This window comes from Pongo abelii, chromosome 10 (assembly GCF_028885655.2).
Source record: "Pongo abelii isolate AG06213 chromosome 10, NHGRI_mPonAbe1-v2.0_pri, whole genome shotgun sequence".
Classification (NCBI taxonomy): Eukaryota; Metazoa; Chordata; class Mammalia; order Primates; family Hominidae; genus Pongo; species Pongo abelii.
In genome coordinates, this window is record NC_071995.2 from 55,189,280 (window position 1) to 55,208,703 (window position 19,424).

Here is a 19,424-nt window from a genome sequence, read left to right on the forward strand (position 1 = left end):
TGTCAGAGTTTGAAGCACATTCTGGTAAGATGTTTGGACTTATCCTGTAGGTGTTGGGAGACCTATGCTTTGGAGAGCTGACTCAAACGGCCAAATGTAGGATAGCTAGGGAGAGAGACTAGCAGCAAGAAAGACCATTTAGGAAGCTACTGAAGGTCGCGCACAGTGGCTCATGGCTGCAATCCCGGCACTTTGGGAAGCCGAGGCAGGTGGACTGCTTGAGCCCAGGAGTTCAAGACTAGCCTGGGCAACATGGTGAAACCCCATCTCTACAGAAAATACAAAAATTAGCTGGGCATGGTGGCGTGCACCTGTAGTCTCAGCAGCTCAGGTGGCTGAGGTGAGAGGATCACTTGAGCCTGGGAGGTCGAGGCTGCAGTGAGCCGTGATTATGCCATTGTACTCCAGACTGGGTGACAGAATGAGACCCTCTCTCAAAAAAAAAAAAAAAAAAAAGCCTGCTGAAACAGAATGAAGAGCTTTGAAATTAGGGCAATGCCAGCAGGAATGGAGTGAAAGTCAGACCCTCTGAAGGTTACACTGACAGGTTCAGGTGACTGACTGAATGCGACCTTGAGGTTTTGGCACTGGCAACCATGGATAGACTCATCCTCCCACAGGGTGGGAGAAGGGAAGGCCTTAATAAGTAGGAACATTAAGACCTAAATCTTCATGGTGAAAAGCAAGGTAAAGAGTCAGGGTCAAGCAGTTTGATGGACAGTCCCTGCTGGGAGGGATGGGCTGGAGCTCTGCTTCCCCGCAAGGGATTATCTAGAGTGAGGGTTTATTCCTGACCTCCCAGGCTATATTCCTGTTGAGGCTGAGTTCACATGTGGGTGGTGGTGGAGAAATGGGAATTGGGGGTTACTAGCTTGAAAACCTGCTGCAATGCTGCTGTTTTCATGGCTCGATGCTCCAGGGCTGCCTCTGCTGCTGTCATCAAATTGCTTCCTCTGACGGGAAATGTTGCAGCCTCTGCCCTGGGCACCAGTCATGCTGGGAAGTGAGTGTGATTGTTTTTCCCAAGTAGTATCAGTCAAAAGAAAGGAAAAGAAATGGTGGGAGGTCTGAGAGAGAATCTGAGGAGACAGCATCTGTCATATCATATTCCCCAGACCATTTGTACCCCTGACCCTCTAGGGTTCATCCAATCAGAGAGCACAAATACTCAGTGCAACAGGCTCAGATATCCCCATCTCCTGCCAAGGTGGACAGAGTATTCATGGGCATAGGTTGTAGTAGGGCCATAGGAAAACTGCACAGTTGTGGAGTGTCATACATTTAACAACTCTCCCCTTATTGTAGTTTTTCTGGGCATTTTATTTCCCCATCCTAAGAATCGCTCACCTGCTTCAACATCCTCTACCAACAAAATTGCAATTGACCTTATTCAAATACCTCATTGCTACTTGAGGGTCTAATGTAAAAATAATTAAATCTATTGTTTTTCTAGAAGGTATTCAAATATCTCATTGCTACCTGAGGGTCCAATGTAAGAATAATTAAATCTATTGTTTTTCTAGAAAGTAGCTCATAATCTGAGCCTAATGCCAGGGGCCAGGAAAGGTGGAGAAGGGGGTGAGTGTGTAGGAATAAGCATAAGCAAGGCAGTGGAAGCTCTAATACCAGCAGGTAGCCATAAGGAGCTATTAGGGAGGTCACAAGGAGAGGGAAAGAAAACAAAGTCCTCATATTATTATCTCTGATCCCAACAAAAACAAAGCCAGGGTTTTTAGTTGCAGCCTCTGTCCTGAGCTCCTCCTAACACTGAGTCCTCCCCTGCTGGCCTGAAGCATTGTTCCTTCACTTAGCTGAGAACACAGAGCACTACTCCACTGATGAGCTGATTTTTATGCTTCTCTTCCTCGAGCCCAAAGCAGGTGGCATCTGTTAGCAGCTGAACTGTCGCTACTTCTTAATAGACGTGGCAAAAAAAAAAAAAACCCTCTGCCCAGTGACAGCACTTCCATATAATCAGGTTGGGGGAAGGAGCATGGGTTGGCAGCCAGTGGGAAGGGGGAGAGGGGGGTTGAATAAGGAAATCAATTTCAGCTTGAAAGCTCTGCAAGGAGAGGGGACGTGTGAATGGCTTTTTAAGTGGCATCATTAAACCTGGGCAGAAAGGTCGATTGGGCACAGCAAACCGCATAAATACAAACAGATGACATTTATGTCTGGCAGAATTGTTTTTCATTTTTGTTTTTTTGTTTTTTTAAATCACTGAGGTAGAAGACTGATAGGCTTCTTACCACCAGAAATCACATCTATGGAAAGGAATTGTTTGGAGAAATAAAATCCACAGGCATCTTTCCCAAATTAAAAGAATCCAATAATATCTTGGTATTTTTCCTTTTTTTGGTGGGGGAGTAGGATACCTTCACTAAATGGAAGACGAAAGAGCAGTCTCAGCTTTGGAAACCCCTCAGCTAAACAATGAGCCAGTAAATTATGTGAGAGGCTATTTCTGTAGGCATTTCACTCTGTCCATGCTGCTGTGTCACTGTGAGTTGGGAGTCTGTGTATAGGTATCACTGCCATTTCATGTCTGTGTGCATCTTCCCCACACAAGCACCCCTTTAGAAACCTTAAGGGACCTGCAACTCATCATTTTAATGGGAGAAGTTTTTCCTGGGGTTAGAGTTATGTCTCATACTATAGTGAAGGAACTAAAGTTCAGGCCTGGGGGTAAACAGGGCAACTACAAAAATGTATTAATAAACCAGAACAGTTGTTCCAGGAACAGCCAATCCTAATCCCTGCCTTTATTTTTGGAAAAGTGACCATGTTGCTACATGAGAGAAGGGCGGGCAACTGTCCTCTGAAGGTGACAGAGGGGCCCTTGTGGGTTATGCCTGCTGTCTATCTTTTCAGTATAGGGTAAACGAGGCACAAGAAGCACTTGTTTCCCTTTTTCCACCTCCTCTTAGATTTCCACAAGCAGGGATTAAAGACCTATAAAATCGATATGGTGAATACAGTATTTTAGATGATATGGGTAGAACACAAGTTCCCACTATCCAGGAAAAGTACAAGGGGTCAGTCAGAAGCCTAGGATCAACCAGGGTAACTAGGAACAAAGGAGATAAAACTGAGAAAATTCCAAAGAAGCAAGGAAAACAGACGATAAAGAGGGATTCCCCATTTCTTTTGACGTGGGAAGCCTACATTAATTATCTCTTTCTTCTAACCCTAGTCCATATTTCTAGTGTTGCCAACTTCCAGAACTGTTGTTTTAGTTTACTTAAATTAACCTAGTATGACAGTCAGAGTAGATAATGAAAAATCTCTTCACTTGATTTGTTTATGGTTCAAAGACCTTGCATTTGAAGATGAATAGATGTAACCACAATGACCCAATAGCTATAAGGACATACCACAAAGGATACACACAAAAATGCACATACAAGTATACCTACATGTACATGCAGGAGAAAAAATGCCCTGCAGTACCCAGCACCACCACAGGCTACAGTGCTTCTTGGAGCTGGTTTCTGCAATATCTATACCCCACTGGAAATTTTAAGGCCAAGTGCCCCTGGCAGACATTAGGAGTAATAGCCAGAGAGACCAATAACATAATAAAAGTTAAGGACTTTTGAATTAAAAACCTCAGCCTGTATGAAGGCAGAAGTCATTGCTCCTTTTTTTTGTTTTGTTGTTTTGAGACAGTCTCGCTCTGTTGCCCAGGCTGGAGTGCAGTGGCGCAATCTCGGCTCACTGCAACCTCTGCCTCCTGGGTTCAAGCGATTCTCGTGCCTCAGCCTTCCAAGTAGCTGAGATTACAGATGTGCACCCCCATGCCCAGCTAATTTTTGTATTTTTAGTAGAGATGGGGTTTTGCCATGTTGGCCAGGCTGGCTGGTCTTGAACTCCTGGCCTCAAGTGATCCACCCTCCTTGGCCTCCCAAAGTGATGGGATTACAGGCATGAGACACAATGCCTGGCCTGGAAGTCATTGCTCCTTAAAGGTAAGAACTGATCATGTCTAATGAGTAAGATTAATTCTGGAATCTACTCCACAGCATCCAACATAGTGAGGGTACAAAAAATCTTCAAGTGAAAATATTCCATTTCTAAATGGGGAAAATTGACAAAATATCACCCTCTCACCAGAAGAGGGCACTCTGACATTCCCACGATAGAGTGGAAAGGAGATGGTTGGAGGCTAAATTAAGACTTCCTGCCGAGGTGGGCAGATCATGAGGTCAGGAGATCAGGCCCATCCTGGCCAACATGGTGAAACGCCGTCTCTACTAAAAATTTAAAAATTGGCCAGCTGTGGTGGCATGCGCCTGTAATCCCAGCTACTTGGGAGGCTGAGGCAGGAGAATTGCTTGAACCTGGGAGGTGGAGGCTGCAGTGAGCCGAGATCGCGCCACTGCACTCCAGCCTGGGCGACAGTGAGAGAGACTATCTCAAAAAAAAAAAAAAAAAAAAAAAAAAAGACTTCCTTCCCAGCTGGGCTGGGAAGCTGGCTCAACACCTATAATCCTAGCACTTTGGGAGGCCGAGGCGGGCGGATCACCTGAGGTCAGGAGTTCAAGACCAGCCTGGCCAACATGATGAAACCCCGCCTCTACTAAAAAAAAAAAAAAAAAAATACAAAAATTAGCCAGGCATGGTGGCAGGCGCCTGTAGTCCCAGCTACTCAGGAGGCTGAGGGAGGAGAACTGCTTGAACCTGGGAGGTGGAGGTTGCAGTGAGCCGAGATTGTACCACTGCACTCCATCCTGGGTGACAGAGCAAGACTCTGTCTCAAAAAAAAAAAAAAAAAGAAAAGAAAAGAAAAGAAAAAACAAAAGACTTCCTTCCTTCCAGATTTTTTTTTTTTTTTTTTTTGAGACAGGGTCTTGCTTTCCATGATGACAGGGTGACATCACCATGATGCAGTGGCACCATTATAGCTCACTGCAGCCTCAAACACCTGGGCTCAAGTGATCCTCCTGCCTCAGCCCCTCAAGTAGCTGGGACAAACTAAAAGCACATGCCACCATGCCCAGCTAATTTTTAAATTTTTTGTAGAGATAGGGTCTTGCTTTGTTGCCCATGCTTGTCTCGAACTCCTGGCTTCAAGAAATTCTCCTGCCTTGGCCTCCCAAAGTGCTGGGATTACAGGTGTGTACCACTGCGCACAGCCCCCTAAAGTTTCTTTAACTGCAGTGTACTGCTATTTGAGGGTAGGGTGAAAGGGATACAAACAAGGGCAGCTGTACTTGCGTGTTAGGGGAATTCTTGGCAAAGGCAGTGAAAGGCTGCATGGTATAAACTTATATTAACTTGGAATGGCTGGCCTCTCCAAAGAGGGCCCTTAGCTGTGTAACATGATGTCCATTTATTTTCCACTGGAGAGAAAGAAATTGAGTTAAAAAATGTGTTGAAAATGTGTTGAAGACTCAGTATGGGATGCGGAAAGTCAAAAGACCCAAATTCAAGTTAGAGGATTGTGACTTTAGGCAAGTCATTTAATTTCTTTTGAGTTTTAAATTTCCTCCTCACAAAGTTATGGTGAGAACTAAAATGTTACAATGTATGTGAGCACACAACAAAAGCTGCTAAACAAATCTAAGCTCTAAGTTAAAAAGCATTTTATCAACTTCCCTCACCCTCCCAAGAGAAAAGAAATGCTGTCTATACGAAGGATAAGTACAGAAGCCACAGGTCTTCTGTGTCTTCATTTCCTGACCCAAAGGCATGAGAGTATAGTGCTAGATTCAGGAAAAAAAAAGAAAAAGAAAAAAGAAAAACAAAGAAAACTAAGAATTCAGAGACATAGCTTTTCAGGGCTGAGGCAACCAATGTCATTTCTTTTTTTTTCCCCCTAGAGACAGGGTCCCACTCCCTATCTGGGTCCATCCAGGCTGGAGTGCAATGGCACGATGCCAGCTCCTTACACCCTCAACCTCCCAGGCTCAAGCAATCGTTCCCCTCAGACTCCTGAGTAGCTGTTACTACTGGACGCATCACCACGCTTGGCTTGTTTTTTGTTTTTTTTTTTGAGACGGAGTCTCGCTTTGTCGCCCAGGCTGGAGTGCAGTGGCGCGATCTCGGCTCACTATAAGCTCCGCCTCCGGGGTTCAAGCATTTCTTGTCCCTCAGCCTCCCGAGTAGCTGGGATTACAGGTGCACGCTACCATGCCCAGCTAATTTTTGTATTTTTAATAGAAGTGGGGTTTCACCATGTTTGCCAGGCTGGTCTTGAACTCCTGACCTCAGGTGATCTGCCCGTCTTGGCCTCCCAAAGTGCTGGGATTACAGGTATGAGCCTCCACACCTGGCCATAACTTTTTTTTTTTTTTTTTTTTTTGAGACGGAGTCTTGCTCTGTTGCCCAGGCTGGAGTGCAGTGGCATGAGCTGCAACCTCTGCCTCCCAGGTTCAAGTTCAAGTGATTCTCGTGCCTCAGCCTCCTGAGTAGCCGGATGACAAGTGTGCACCACCATGCCTGGCTGATTTTTGTATTTTTAGTAGAGATGGGGTTTTACCATGTTGGCCAGGCTGGTCTCAAACTCCTGGGCTCAAGTGATCCACCCGCCTTGGCCTCCCAAAGTGCTGGGATTACAGGCATGAGCCACCACGGCTGGCCTTTTAAAAAAGTTTTTTTAGTAGAGTCAAAGTCTTGCTATGTTGCCCAGGCTGGTCTCAAACTCCTCAGCTCCAGTGATCCTCCTGCCTTGGCCTCCCAAAGTGTTGGGATTACAGGTGTGAGCCAGCGTGCCTGGCCCCAGTGTCATCTTGAGAGGTCAGCTTCAGTACCCTTGGAAAACACCAGCTAAGACTTTGTTTTTCCTTTGTGATGGAGTCACAGTGGGGACAGACCCAATACCTGAACTCTTTTTGCCCTTCCCAGCTCTAGAGCATAAGCGCTTCAGCAATGTTTGCTCTTGCCAGTGCCCAAGACCCACAATTCTTTATCCTCTTACCTGAGTACTGCTGTGGCATCTGTGGTGGACTGCAGGGAGAGGGAGACTGAGACATTTGGTACTGCTCAGAGCCAGGGGGTTGCAGAAACCCTACAGAAGGGCTGGGAAGACAGAGAAGAGAGGAGTGGTGAAGCAGTAGAGGGATGAACACAGCTCCTGGCAAACAGCTGCTGCTTCCTGGTCCTCCCCTATGGGAAGCAGAGGCAGCTTCAAGCCATTCCCAGACCAATTTGCCATGCAATTTCTAAAATCACTCATCAGTTCAAAGTTAATTATATGTATTTGTACTTGATCATCTTTCAATTAGGAAGCTGCTAATCAGTGCTACAGATGGAATGTTAGTGACACATGCTCTTCCCAACACTGGAAACACCAGACACACATACATGCACATATGCACACACACAGATTCCAAGAAACACAACAGAAACACAGACAAAGAGAGTGTCACAGACACAGACACAGAGTGCTAGAAAGAGATGGGTAAAAAAAAAAACAACAACACAAAAACTAAGGACTGCTAATTATTTTTGACCTAAAAAAAAGTCAGCCGGGCGCAGTGGCTTACGCCTGTAATCCCAGCACTTTGAGAGGCCAAGGCAGGTGGATCATGAGGTCGGGAGTTCGAGACCAACCTGGCCAACATGGCAAAACCCCGTCTCTACTAAAAATACAAAAATCAGCTGGGCATGGTGGCGCACACCTATAGTCCCAGCTACTCAGGAGGCTGAGACAGGAGAATTGCTTGAACCCAGGAGGCAGAGGTTGCAGTGAGCTGAGACTGTCATTGCACTCCAGCCTGGGTGACAAGAGCAAGACTCCATCTCAAAAAGAAAAGAAAAGTCAAAAACAAATATAGTCACATAAAGACAAATAGAAAAAAAAAAAACCCACAAAACTTAAAACAACCTGGAGACATATATAGAAAAAGACAAAGGTAAATGCACATATACTGGGAGACAGGCATACAGAAACACAGACTCCAGTTCTTGTTCCACCTCTGCCTCTAACTAGCTACGTGAATTTAGGTAAATTTTTTAACAGCCCTAGCTGGAATTTCCTCATTTAAAAACGAGAGAAAAATAAAACAAGGGGAGTGAACTAGATGATTTCTAAGGTGCCTTCTACCACTAAAAATTCTATTCACTATGACCTATATTCAGTTATATATAAATAGATACAGAAATAGACACACCATCAGTTTCATTGATAAACAGAGGTACACGGAAAAATTTACACATCACAGTCCAAAAAAATTTCTTTCCTTAATGATGAGCAGTCTCTATCCTCTAGTTCTGAGTCCCATTCTTTTGAAAAATAAAAATGGAGGAAATCATAAATTATAAGTCTCTGAAGCAGGAATTTTTTTCTGCTGATAACCTCTTATGCACATGTCAAATCAATAAGTGAAAAGGAGAATGAACTCCCTCATATTCTACCTGCTTTAGGGAACTACTGGGATCTTTACCCCTGCCTTTCTTAGGCCAGTGGAAACAAAACCATGATGCAACCGTTGCTGAAGGTCTATGGGTGATGTCCTGGCTCTCTGGGAGTCCTCACCTCGTACCGTTCTGCTGAGCAGGTGGGATCATGCTATAGTACACTGGTACCCCCGCTGCTGGGAGGCCTCCTTGCACAGACTGGCTCACAGGGACCAGCATGGGTTGCTGGAAAGGCGGCTGGACCACATTTTGCGAGTCACTACCCACTGGAACCTGGGTGAGAAAGAGAAGAGAATGACTACTCACATTCGCATTCACATTGAGCTCAAGCAGAAACAGCCTAGTCATCACGAGATCGGGGCATTACAACTTCCTTCCCTACCTTAGATCCTCCTCCTGTTCTCCCCATCTGCCTAAAGAAAATGTTTCCAGAGCTGTCTCTATTTCTGCCTTCTTCAAATACCACCCTTGGGCATCTGACATAAAGAAAGGAGCCTGATTTCCTTTAGCCACTACTTTCCTGGGCATATACTCATTCCATGGCTATATAAAGACCAAACAATTTAAAGATTCTTCTAAAACTCCATGGGCTTTCCGTCATAGGAAAAAAACCCAAAAATTCTAGGGGAAAGTAGACAATATTTTAGTATTGGAGTTTTTAGTATGGATGACCCTGGGAGGCTCTCCTTTTCCTCATGCCAAGGACTGGGGTGATCCTTCCCAATGCAGAATGCACCCACTTGGTAAGAAGGCAGTGGAGTGTACTGAACCACCAGGCCTTGCATCTGGCCCCCCATGCTGCTCCTCTGGCTGCTGAGCAGGCCCTGGTTCTGTGGCTGCTGGACCCCAATCATGCCTTGGTAAGCCGCCTGCTGCTGGTTAGGCATCATGGGCTGTAAACCTAGAAATGGGCAAGGCAGAAAATACATTAGTATGAATGTTTAGGAGGTCACACTCTATCTGTAACTTCCTTCTCCATTCTATTTTATCTTTCTTTTTCTGGAGAGCATAGGTCTGTTCTTAGGATCCTAATCATTCCTGCCCCTAGACCCACCTTCATTTTAATGGAGAAGGTACTTCTTTCTTTCCTGCTGTGCCCTTCCCTTATTCACTGCCTTCTTCAACCAGTGGTTTCTCTTACCAGGCTGCTGGGATGGCTGAGGCAGCTGCTGACCACGTTGGGGGCTATAGGCCACCGGGTGAGAGAGAGGTCGATATTGCTGGTTGGAGTTAGGATATTGTCCAGGGGGATAGTAAGAAACCTGGATCTATGGTGAGAGGAGACAGACGTGTGAGAAGTCCCTAAAATTCAGCCGCAACATCAGCATACTACTATAAATGCCTCAAGATTGATGGCCAGAAATATGTAAACGGAGATATTTTGGACCTGCAATTGCAGTAAAACAAGGATTTATGTTATATAGAAAGAAGACTTTCTGGCTAGAACAACTCTCAAGTGCAAGGCAGGGAGAGGTATTCCCTCTGGTCTGTCTAGAGGAATAAAGAAAGTATAATACTAGACAAACTGAATTAAGTGATTTAAGCTGGGAACTGGAGCTGCTCACCTGTTGAGGGGGCTGCATGTACCCCTGGGGTGGCAGAACTTGCTGAGTAGGTGGTGCATGGCTAGAGGTGGAATAGTTGGAAGTGGGGAGGGGCTGACCCGTGGAAGCCATGATGAAGCTAGTCTGCTGAGGGTGCTGGGATATAAGTGGGGTCTGGAATAGAGCTGCAGATGGGTCAGCTGCTTCAGTAGAACCTTGGCGACTAAGGCTCATTTGTCCAAAGGGGTTGCTGAGGTCATCTGCCTGTTGAGAGAGTATAAGATGCAAGGATTGGGGCTGTATCAAACCTCATGTCTTTGGCTTCAACACAGACAGAGAAAAATAGCAATGCTTTTTACAACCTTCTTTAAAACAATGGGGGATAGTCCTACCTCTGTGCTGTGCTATGAACTGAATAGCTGTTGAAGTCCAACTCCAGAGCCAGTCTCTCTATCACATATGAGGTAACAGTGGTGACCCTGATTATAATTGTGTGTGTGTGTTTTTTTTTTTTTTGAGACACAGTCTCATTTTGTTGCCCAGCCTGGAGTGCAGTGGCTCAATCCCAGCTCACTGCAACCTCCGCCTCCCAGGTTCAAGCAATTCTCGTGCCTCAGCCTCCTGAGTAGCTGGGATTACAGGCTCCTGCCACCAAACCCGGCTAGTTTTTTTTTTTTTTGAGACGGAGTTTTGGTTCTCATTGCCCAGGCTGTAGTGCAATGGTGCAGTCTCGGCTCACTGCAACCTCTGCCACCCGGGTTCAAGCAATTCTCCTGCCTCAGCCTCCTGAGTAGCTGGGATTACAGGCATGTGCCACCATGCCCAACTAATTTTTTTTGTATTTTTAGTAGAGTCGGGGTTTCACCATGTTGGCCAGGCTGGTCTCAAACTCCTGACCTCAGGTGGATCCACCTGCCTCAGCCTCCCAAAGTGTTTGGATTACAGGCGTGAGCCACTGCACCAGCCTTATGCTTGTATTTTTAGTAGAGACGGGATTTCACCATGTTGGCCAGGCTGGTCTTGAACTCCTGAACTCAAGTGATCAGCCCGCCTCAGCCTCCCAAAGTGCTGGGATTACAGGTGTGAGCCACCGCGCCTGGCCTATGATTATTGTTAGGGTTAGTCCTTGGGTGATGGGAGCAATGACACAATTACTGTATATAAAAAAAACAGGACAAACTAGCGGCTTAACGAAAAAGATTAAAGAGTCTTTCCACTTCCTGTCTTCCTTATGCCCCCAACCATAAAAAGGCCCCTACATTGCCACAAATCCTGTTTTTATAATAAAGGACCCAGATAACACCTTGAGTGGATCATGGGTAGCTAGGTTCATGTGCCTTCACAGCTCTGCCTATGCAGCAGCAAGACTAGGGGCTCCCACTCCTGCTGCTTATCTCCTTACTCCCTCTGGAGGTCATTTCCACCTTTGTTCTCTGACACTAGCCTAGAGTTCTCCTGCCCTTCAGAAACTACTTCCAATTCTCACCTCCAAAAGGAGGGCAGAGTGAGTGGCTAAGCTGGAGGATAAGACTGACTGGCCAGGCTGTAATTGCCTTCTCTCTCAGCTCTCTTTTCTAAGCAGCAAGGGTGATGGTGTTCCATCTCTCACTCGTATGGTGATAGGTTAGAGTTTGTTAGCTTCCTTTTCCCTTCTGCTCCCTGGACAGTAATTCACACACACACACACACACAAAACTAGCAGAAACCAAAAGACAATGCTTTTCTGTAGTTTCATTCCATTTTCAGGGATCTGATCTTCAAGTTAGCTGTTTTGCTATTTATTGGGCAGGAATAGATGACAAGTGAACTGGACTGCAGATTATTTTGAACTCGATATTCCAGGACAATCAACATGGAAATAAGAGGTAGGAGGAGGGAGAGGATTCTAGTGAAAAAGTAGATGTTAAGACAGAGCAAAACAATTCAGGGCTTCTACAACTATGATGGAAGTTATCAACTATGAGGCAAATCAGATCTTCAAAGGATTTGTAGAGTACAAACGATTTAAACAGCATGTGCTATGCAGTGGATGAGGATTTTTAAAATATAAACTGGCATGGTAAAACAGGGGAACAGTTTAAGTTTTTGCAAGTGATACCAGAGAAGTCTGCAATTGCATTTTTTTTTTTTTTTTTTTTTGAGACGGAGTCTTGTTCTGTTGCCCAGGCTGGAGTGCAGTGGTGGTGCGATCTTGGCTCACTGCAACCTCAGCCTCCCAGGTTCAAGCGATTCTCCTGCCTCAGCCTCTCGAGTAGCTAGGACTACAGGTGTGTGCCACCACGCCCAGCTAATTTTTGTATTTTTTGGTAGACATGGGGTTTCACCATGTTGGGCAGGCTGGTTTCAAACTCCTGACCTCAGGTGATCCGCCCACCTTGGCCTCCCAAAGTGCTGGAATTACAGGTGTGAGCCATCATGCCCGGCCTGTGTTTTTATTTTTAAAGGAAATTACAGAGAACCATTCTGTATAGAAGAAACTAGGTTCCTCAGACATTCCTAGAGAGCAAATTAGATTTAGGATGTACATGGTAGAGATGAGAAGCCTAGGTTATACCAACATCCAATTTCATTCTCTGTCCTGAAACTCGGGGGAACACAGTGTTCCTCTGTCTTACATTTAAGCATCTTTTGATGTGCTGTGATGAGGCCATTAGCATGGAGTATAGTTCAGCCTGTGCTGGCCCCTCAAGAAGAAATAGCTTTCAATATGCCCTCCAAAAGCACAACATGCTTACAAGGCCATCACAGACTGACCCAGACATACCCACAGATACAGGCCACACACGGACAAGACAAAAAGGGGGAATGGAGTTTATACCATGTTGTACTGCTGGGGCGGAGAGACTGGCAGAAGGACTTGGGGACAGGAGCTTGGAGAGAACTGAATAGGCTGCGGAGAGGGCTGCAGAGCCGGGACTGGCTGTGGGCCAGCAGAGAGGCATGTGGAAAAGGGAAGAGAAAAGAGAGGCGGGAAGCGGGGGGCGGGGTGGGGGTGGGGGGGCGGGCAGAGATAGGGAGGGAAAGGGAAGGAACAATAAGGTTAATAATCATAGAAGAAATTTCACATGAGTAGCACGACTCCTGAGCAGGTAGGTGACCAAGCCCGGGACAGCTTGAAGATTTAACATCTCTTTGACAAACAGGCAATCTCTCTTATCAGGGGAGACCTGCTGCACTCCCTTCCCCATTAGCCATTCAGAACTCTGCAGCTGTTGTGAGCAATCTGAGGACTCTCAGGGTCAGGGTCTGCTGTCTGATTCCAAATACAGCTTTTCCCAAAGCAGTTTTTCTGAACACACAATTCCTGGGGAGCATGATCATAACCCTCCTTGACTGCCCACTTGAGAAGGGATTCCTGTCTGCACTGCTGCACTGCTTCTGCAGGAAGGGTCATCCAAGGTCTGGCTCAGCTGCTCCTGATTTCACACCACAGCTCTCCTAGAGGAAATACTCATTCACAAGGATCATCTCCCTCCCAAGGGCAGAGAAGGAAAAAACACCCAAGATCGTGCCTGCTTCTGGCTACTTCCTTCCACTCCATGATTGCTCCTCCAGGCTGTGACAGCAATATGAAAAATCCACCTCCACCCCACAAGCAAACAGGAAGGATTTAGGAATAAAATATAAATAGCTTAGCTTTAGTTTTTGTTCCTTCAGTCCCCCTTCACTAGCCTCAAGCAGGAGGATTTGTTTACTAGGAACATAGAGTGTTCTAAATCAACTAGTGGGTAGTTATTATTTTTTCCTTCCCTTCTTCCCCTCCAGGCATTTTGATCACCTCATCAGTTCTCCAGTCATAGTCCCTGGTGGTAGGAGAGATGAGAGAAGGAGAGAGGCAAGGAAGGGGGGAAAATAACATTTGTATATATTATTACATACATTGTCTCATTACAGCCTCACACAAGAATCCTATGGGGAGATATGACTTGTATTTGCAATTAAAAAAGGCTCAGATAAATTAAATCACTCATCTAGGTTTACACAGTTAATATGGCAGAGCTGAGATTGAAATCTAGTTCTGCCTGGCATAGGTTCTCTCCACTCCACTCTAGTAGTGGGGAGGAGGTGAAAGAAGAAGTCAAGCAGAATTATCCAAGCACCTTCCACAGGCTCTTCCCTCCACATTTAGAGCATTAAGATGTGTGGGGCCATGGTATCAATATCCTCTCCTGCCACACATCTCCAGAGTTTCTTTCACAGAAGGGACTAACAGTTCAGGAGGCAGAATACAGGAATTAGAAGACTCCCCAAAGAGGAAAATACTCTGGAGGTCTCAGCAGAGGATCTGATATCTGAATTAAATATAATGTAAGTAATTTTGATTAGGTAAAATTATTGAGAATCCACTGTGTGACCTGGAAGAGTTGCTGCTGTAGCCTTGAAAATAAACTCTTAGCTCTACTGGCACACCTATTTTCTGTCAGACAATGGCATTCCAAATATAACTGATGGACAAGATGTTCAGTATTAGCTGCTTATACTGGTGGCTTTCATACACATTTTCTATTATCCCAATTCTCTTCATTCTTTTGGAGGAGGGTCTATCTTGGTTCAGGGCATATATATTCTGGGGAAAAAGGACAGTAAAGTGGTTAAAAAAAAAAAAATAGCTGCCTGCGGTGGCTCACACCTGTAATCCCAACACTTTGGGAGGCTGAGGTGGGCGGACCACCTGAGTCGAGACCAGCCTGCCCAACACGGTGAAACCCTGTTTCTACTAAAAATGCAAAAATTAGCTGGGCCTGGTGGCGCGTGCCTGTAGTCCCAGCTACTCAGGAGGCTGAGGCAGGAGAATCGCTTGAACCTGGGAGGCAGAGGTTGCAGTGAGCTGAGCTCGCGCCACTGCACTCCAGCCTGGGCAACAGAGCGAGACTCAGTCTCAAACAAAACAAAACAAAACAAAACAAAACTGTGCCTGTTTTCCCCACACTTGTAAGTTATGACTAAAGAGTAAAGTGAGAAGAAATGCTCCTCTTAGGCCTCCGCTAACTGGGGAAGGGCAGTGATACGGGCAGGGATAGCAGTGCTATTTTTTTTAGTTACTCCACAGCTATCCTCAGCTATAGTTCTCTTCTTGAAGGGTGTCAAACTGCAAAGCCAGGGAAGCTCTGAAAAACCATGAGGAAATTTATTTAAACAAAACTTAGGAATATACCTAACCAAGGAGTTGAAAGACCTCTACATGGAAAACTACAAAACACTGCTGAAAGAAATCATAGATGATACAAACAAATGGAAACACATCTCATGCTCATGGATGGGTAGAATCAACATTGTAAAAATGACCATACTGCCAAAAGCAATCTACAAATTCAATGCAGTCCCCATCAAAATACCACCATCATTCTTCACAGAATTACAAAAAAAAATTCTAAAATTCATATGGAACAAAAAAAGAGCCCCCACAGTCAAAGCAAGGCTAAGCAAAAAGAACAAATCTAGAGGCATCATACTACCTGATTTCAAACTATACTATAAGGTTATAGTGACCAAAACAGCATGGTACTGGTATAAAAATAGGCACATAGACCAATGGAACAGAATACAGAACCCAGAAATAAACCCAAATACTTACAGCCAACTGATCTTTGACAAAGCAAACAAAAACATAAAGTGGGGAAAGGACACCCTTTTCAACAAATGGTGCTGGGATAATTGGCTAGCCACATGTAGGAGAATGAAACTGGATCCTCATCTCTCACCTTATATAAAAATCAACTCAAGATGGATTAAGGACTTAAATTTAAGACCTGAAATTAAAAACTCTAGAAAATAACATATTGGAAAAATCCTTCTAGATGTTGGCTTAGGCAAGGATTTCATGACCAAGAACCCAAAACCAAATGCAATAAAAACAAAGATAAATAGTTGGGACTTAATTAAACTAAAAAACTTTTGCATGGAAAAAAAAAAACAAACAAAAAACAGCAGAATAAACAGACAAACCACAGAGTGGGAGAAAATCTTCACAATCTATACATCTGACAAAAGACTAATATCCAGAATCTACGACGAACTCAAATAAATCAGTAAGAAAAAAACAATCCCATCAAAAAGTGGGCTAAGGACAGGAACAGACAATTCTCAAAAGAAGATATACAAATGGCCAACAAATATATGAAAAAATGCTCAACATCACTAATGATGAGGGAAATCCAAATCGAAACCACAATGTGATACCACCTTACTCCTGCAAGAATGGTCATAATCAAAAAATCAAAAAACAGTAGATGTTGGCATGGATGCGGTGTCAGGGAACACTTCTACACTGCTGGTGGGAATGTAAACTAGTACAGCCACTATGGAAAACAATGTGGAGATTCCTTAAAGAACTAAAAGTAGGGCCAGGCGCAGTGGCTCATGCCTGTAATCCCAGCACTTTGGGAGGCCAAGGCGGGCGGATCATGAGGTCAGAAGATCGAGACCATCCTGGCTAACACGGTGAAACCCCATCTCTACTAAAAATACAAAAAATTAGCCAGGCGTGGTGGCGGTCGCCTGTAGTCCTAGCTACTCGGGAGGCTGAGACACGAGAATGGCATGAACCCGGAGCTTGCAGTGAGTCAAGATCGCTCCACTGCACTCCAGCCTGGGCAACACAGCGAGACTCCATCTAAAAAAAAAAAAAAAAAAGAACTAAAAGTAGAACTACCATTTGATTCAGGAATCCCACAACTGGGTATCTACCCAGAGGAAAAAAAGTCATTATACAAAAAAGATACTTGCACGTGCATGTTTATAGCAGCACAATTCCCAATTGCAAAATCATGGAACCAAACCAAATGCCCATCAATCAATGAGTGGATAAAGAAACTGTGGTATATACACATGATGGAATACTATTCAGCCATAAAAAGGAATGAATTAACAGCATTTGCAGTGACCTGGATGAGATTGGAGACTATTGTTCTAAGTGAAGTAACTCAGGAATGGAAAACCAAACATCGCATGTTCTCACTGATATGTGGGAGCTAAGCTATGAGGACACAAAGGCATAAGAATGATAAAATGAGCCGGGCACAGTGGCTCACGCCTGTAATCCCAGCACTTTGGGAGGCTGAGGTGGGCGGATCATGAGGTCAGGAGTTTGAGACCAGCCTGACCTACATGGTGAAACCCCCATTTCTACTAAAAATACAAAAATTAACTGGGTGTGGTGGTGCGTGCCTGTAATCCCAGCTACTCAGGAGGCTGAGGCAGGAGAACCGCTTGAACCCAGGAGGTGGAATTTGCAGTGAGCCGAGACTGCATCACTGCACTCCAACCCAGGTGACAGATCGAGACTCCATCTCAAAAGAAAGAAAAAAAGAATGATAAAATGGACTTTGGAGACTTGGGGGGAAGAGTGGGAGGGGGGCAAGGGATAAAAGACTACAAATATGGTGCAGTGTATACTGCTCGGGAGATGGGTGCACCAAAATCTCACAAATCACCTCTAAAGAGCTCACTCATGTAACCAAGTACTGCCTGTACCCCAATAACTTATGGAAAAATAAATGATGAAAAAAAAAAAAAAAGACTGGCCCTGAGGGATGTGGCTGCCACCTACTGGCAAATTCTGGGCTTGTTCACTGGCTCTTTATGACAAGAGGAGGCCCAGAGAACTCCTTTTCAAGAAGTCTACTTCATTTTAAGTAAACTGGGCAAAAGGGAGCCCCTGGCCCTTTAATCCTCAGCCTCACCCCTGGTTTCACGAGCTTCACCAACATACAATTTGAAGGCCTGCTTGGACAGAGGAGCCCTGCCAGGAAGGGAAAGATCATAGTTCAGTCAGTACTGTTCCTAGACCTGGGGCAAGTGCCTTGTGTGACACAGTTAAAGGTAACAATCCTTCCTCAAATATTTTTTTTTTTTTTTTTTTTAGACAGAGTCTCACTGTGTTGCCCAGGCTGGAGTGCAGTGGTGCAATCTCAGCTCACTGCAACCTCCACCTCCCAGGTTCAAGCGATTCTCATGCTTAGGAGGCTGAAGCCTCCCAAGAAGCTGGGATTACAGATGTGCACCACCACACCCAGCTAATTTCTGTATTTTTAGTAGAGACGTTGTTTCACCAGGTTGGCCAGGCTGGTCTCAAACTTCTGGCTTCAAGTAATCTGCCCTCCTCGGCCTCCCAAAGTGCTGGGATTACAGGCGTGAGCTACCGCGCCCAGTCTCAAAGTTTCTCTTCTACAGGAAAAGCTTTAGAGTAAGCACAGTGGTGTTTGTGTGTGCACATGATCACTTCTTTAATCCTAGCACTGTTATGTACCATTAGAAACTGAACAATAATTATTCTCAGGCTCAGCAACTTTGGTCTAGGGAGCCCCCAGTGCTGAAGGCCAATCAGGGAAAAAGAAAGCAAAAGAAAGAAAGAAAATGGCAGTAGGAAGAGGAATAAAAAAATAAAGAGGAAGGGTGAAAAAGTGAAGAGGAAGAAAAAAGGAGATACATACAGTGAGATGGTGGGATAATTTTTAGCAGCTTCCATAAATGCTTCCAGGGCATCAAAACTTGGATAAATTCTTTCATTTGGAGTTAGTCATCACAATTAATCTCAAGAATGAATTTCTAAGAGAACAGGAATTGCTGCACCAAGTAGTGTTCCTTCACCCCCAAGCTATAGCACCTAACCTGGCACCACACTCCCCATAGGAGATAAGCCAATGCCAACGATCGACCAATTGACCCTCACAATCCAGTAACAGGGACAGAACCTGAGTAGAAGATTGGGGTTTAGGGCCAGTCACTTGGACATTCTGTATAAATTTCAGTCCCAAATGGTTCTTCTCTTATCTCTTTATTCCTCTCCCACTCTTGCCGTCTGTTTCTAGGTATGAGATGATAGGTGGAAGATGCAGGCAGATGGGAGACTAAGAGGGAGAAAAGGGAGCAAGACTATTAAAATACACATTTTAGGGGGAAAAAAACCTAGAAAATATTAGGACCTTGGAAAAGCAAGTCATACACATACAAAAACATGGTAGCAGATGACAGAAGGAGAAGCAGTTTACCCACTTACAGGTTTGAATTAAGACACAGACAGAGAAAAGTACACATACACACTATGCTTCAGTAGGGAGCAAGGTGAACTGAAGTGAACGAAACTTACTGGGGTAGATGGTGGTAGAACAAGAAAGTTAGGACTATAGAAAGAACTGACTTAGACTAAGATAGAGGACTGCAATGACTTGCATGTGAATTACATTTAGACACAAAGTAGGATTTCCTAGATCTTCACTGTTCTTTATTTCAGCTTCATTTCACAATATTTGAGATAGGGCAATACTGGGCCATTCTGGGGTCTTTGCACTCTAGTTTCTAGTTCATGGGGTATTAGTGTTTGGGACTTGCTTCTTACACCTAGGGAAGAAATATATCTAAGGCCAAGCTGGACTAATGAGCAGGGGGATGAGGGAGCCTGGGAGGTAAAATGAGAATGTAAACTGCAGCAGGAAAGACTACAGACACATGGGCTTTCCAGCTACCAGAGAATACTTCAGGATAAAGTATGGGGCTCTCCTCATAAAGAGCTCTATTCAT

The 19,424-nt window shown here is 44.8% G+C and overlaps 1 protein-coding gene across 16 annotated transcripts in view; it reads right to left on the bottom strand.

Moving 5' to 3' along the window:
* R3HDM2 (R3H domain containing 2) overlaps positions 1-19,424 on the bottom strand; it is a 179,112-nt gene that overhangs the window by 6,081 nt on the left and 153,607 nt on the right. For all 16 annotated transcript variants that reach the window (XM_024256221.2, XM_024256219.2, XM_024256217.2 and 13 more), the window contains 5 exon segments: positions 9,927-10,169; positions 9,503-9,629; positions 9,102-9,262; positions 8,480-8,634; positions 6,920-7,020 (listed from right to left, as the gene is read on the bottom strand). In XM_024256221.2, the coding sequence (XP_024111989.1) occupies positions 6,920-7,020; positions 8,480-8,634; positions 9,102-9,262; positions 9,503-9,629; positions 9,927-10,169 (787 nt within the window).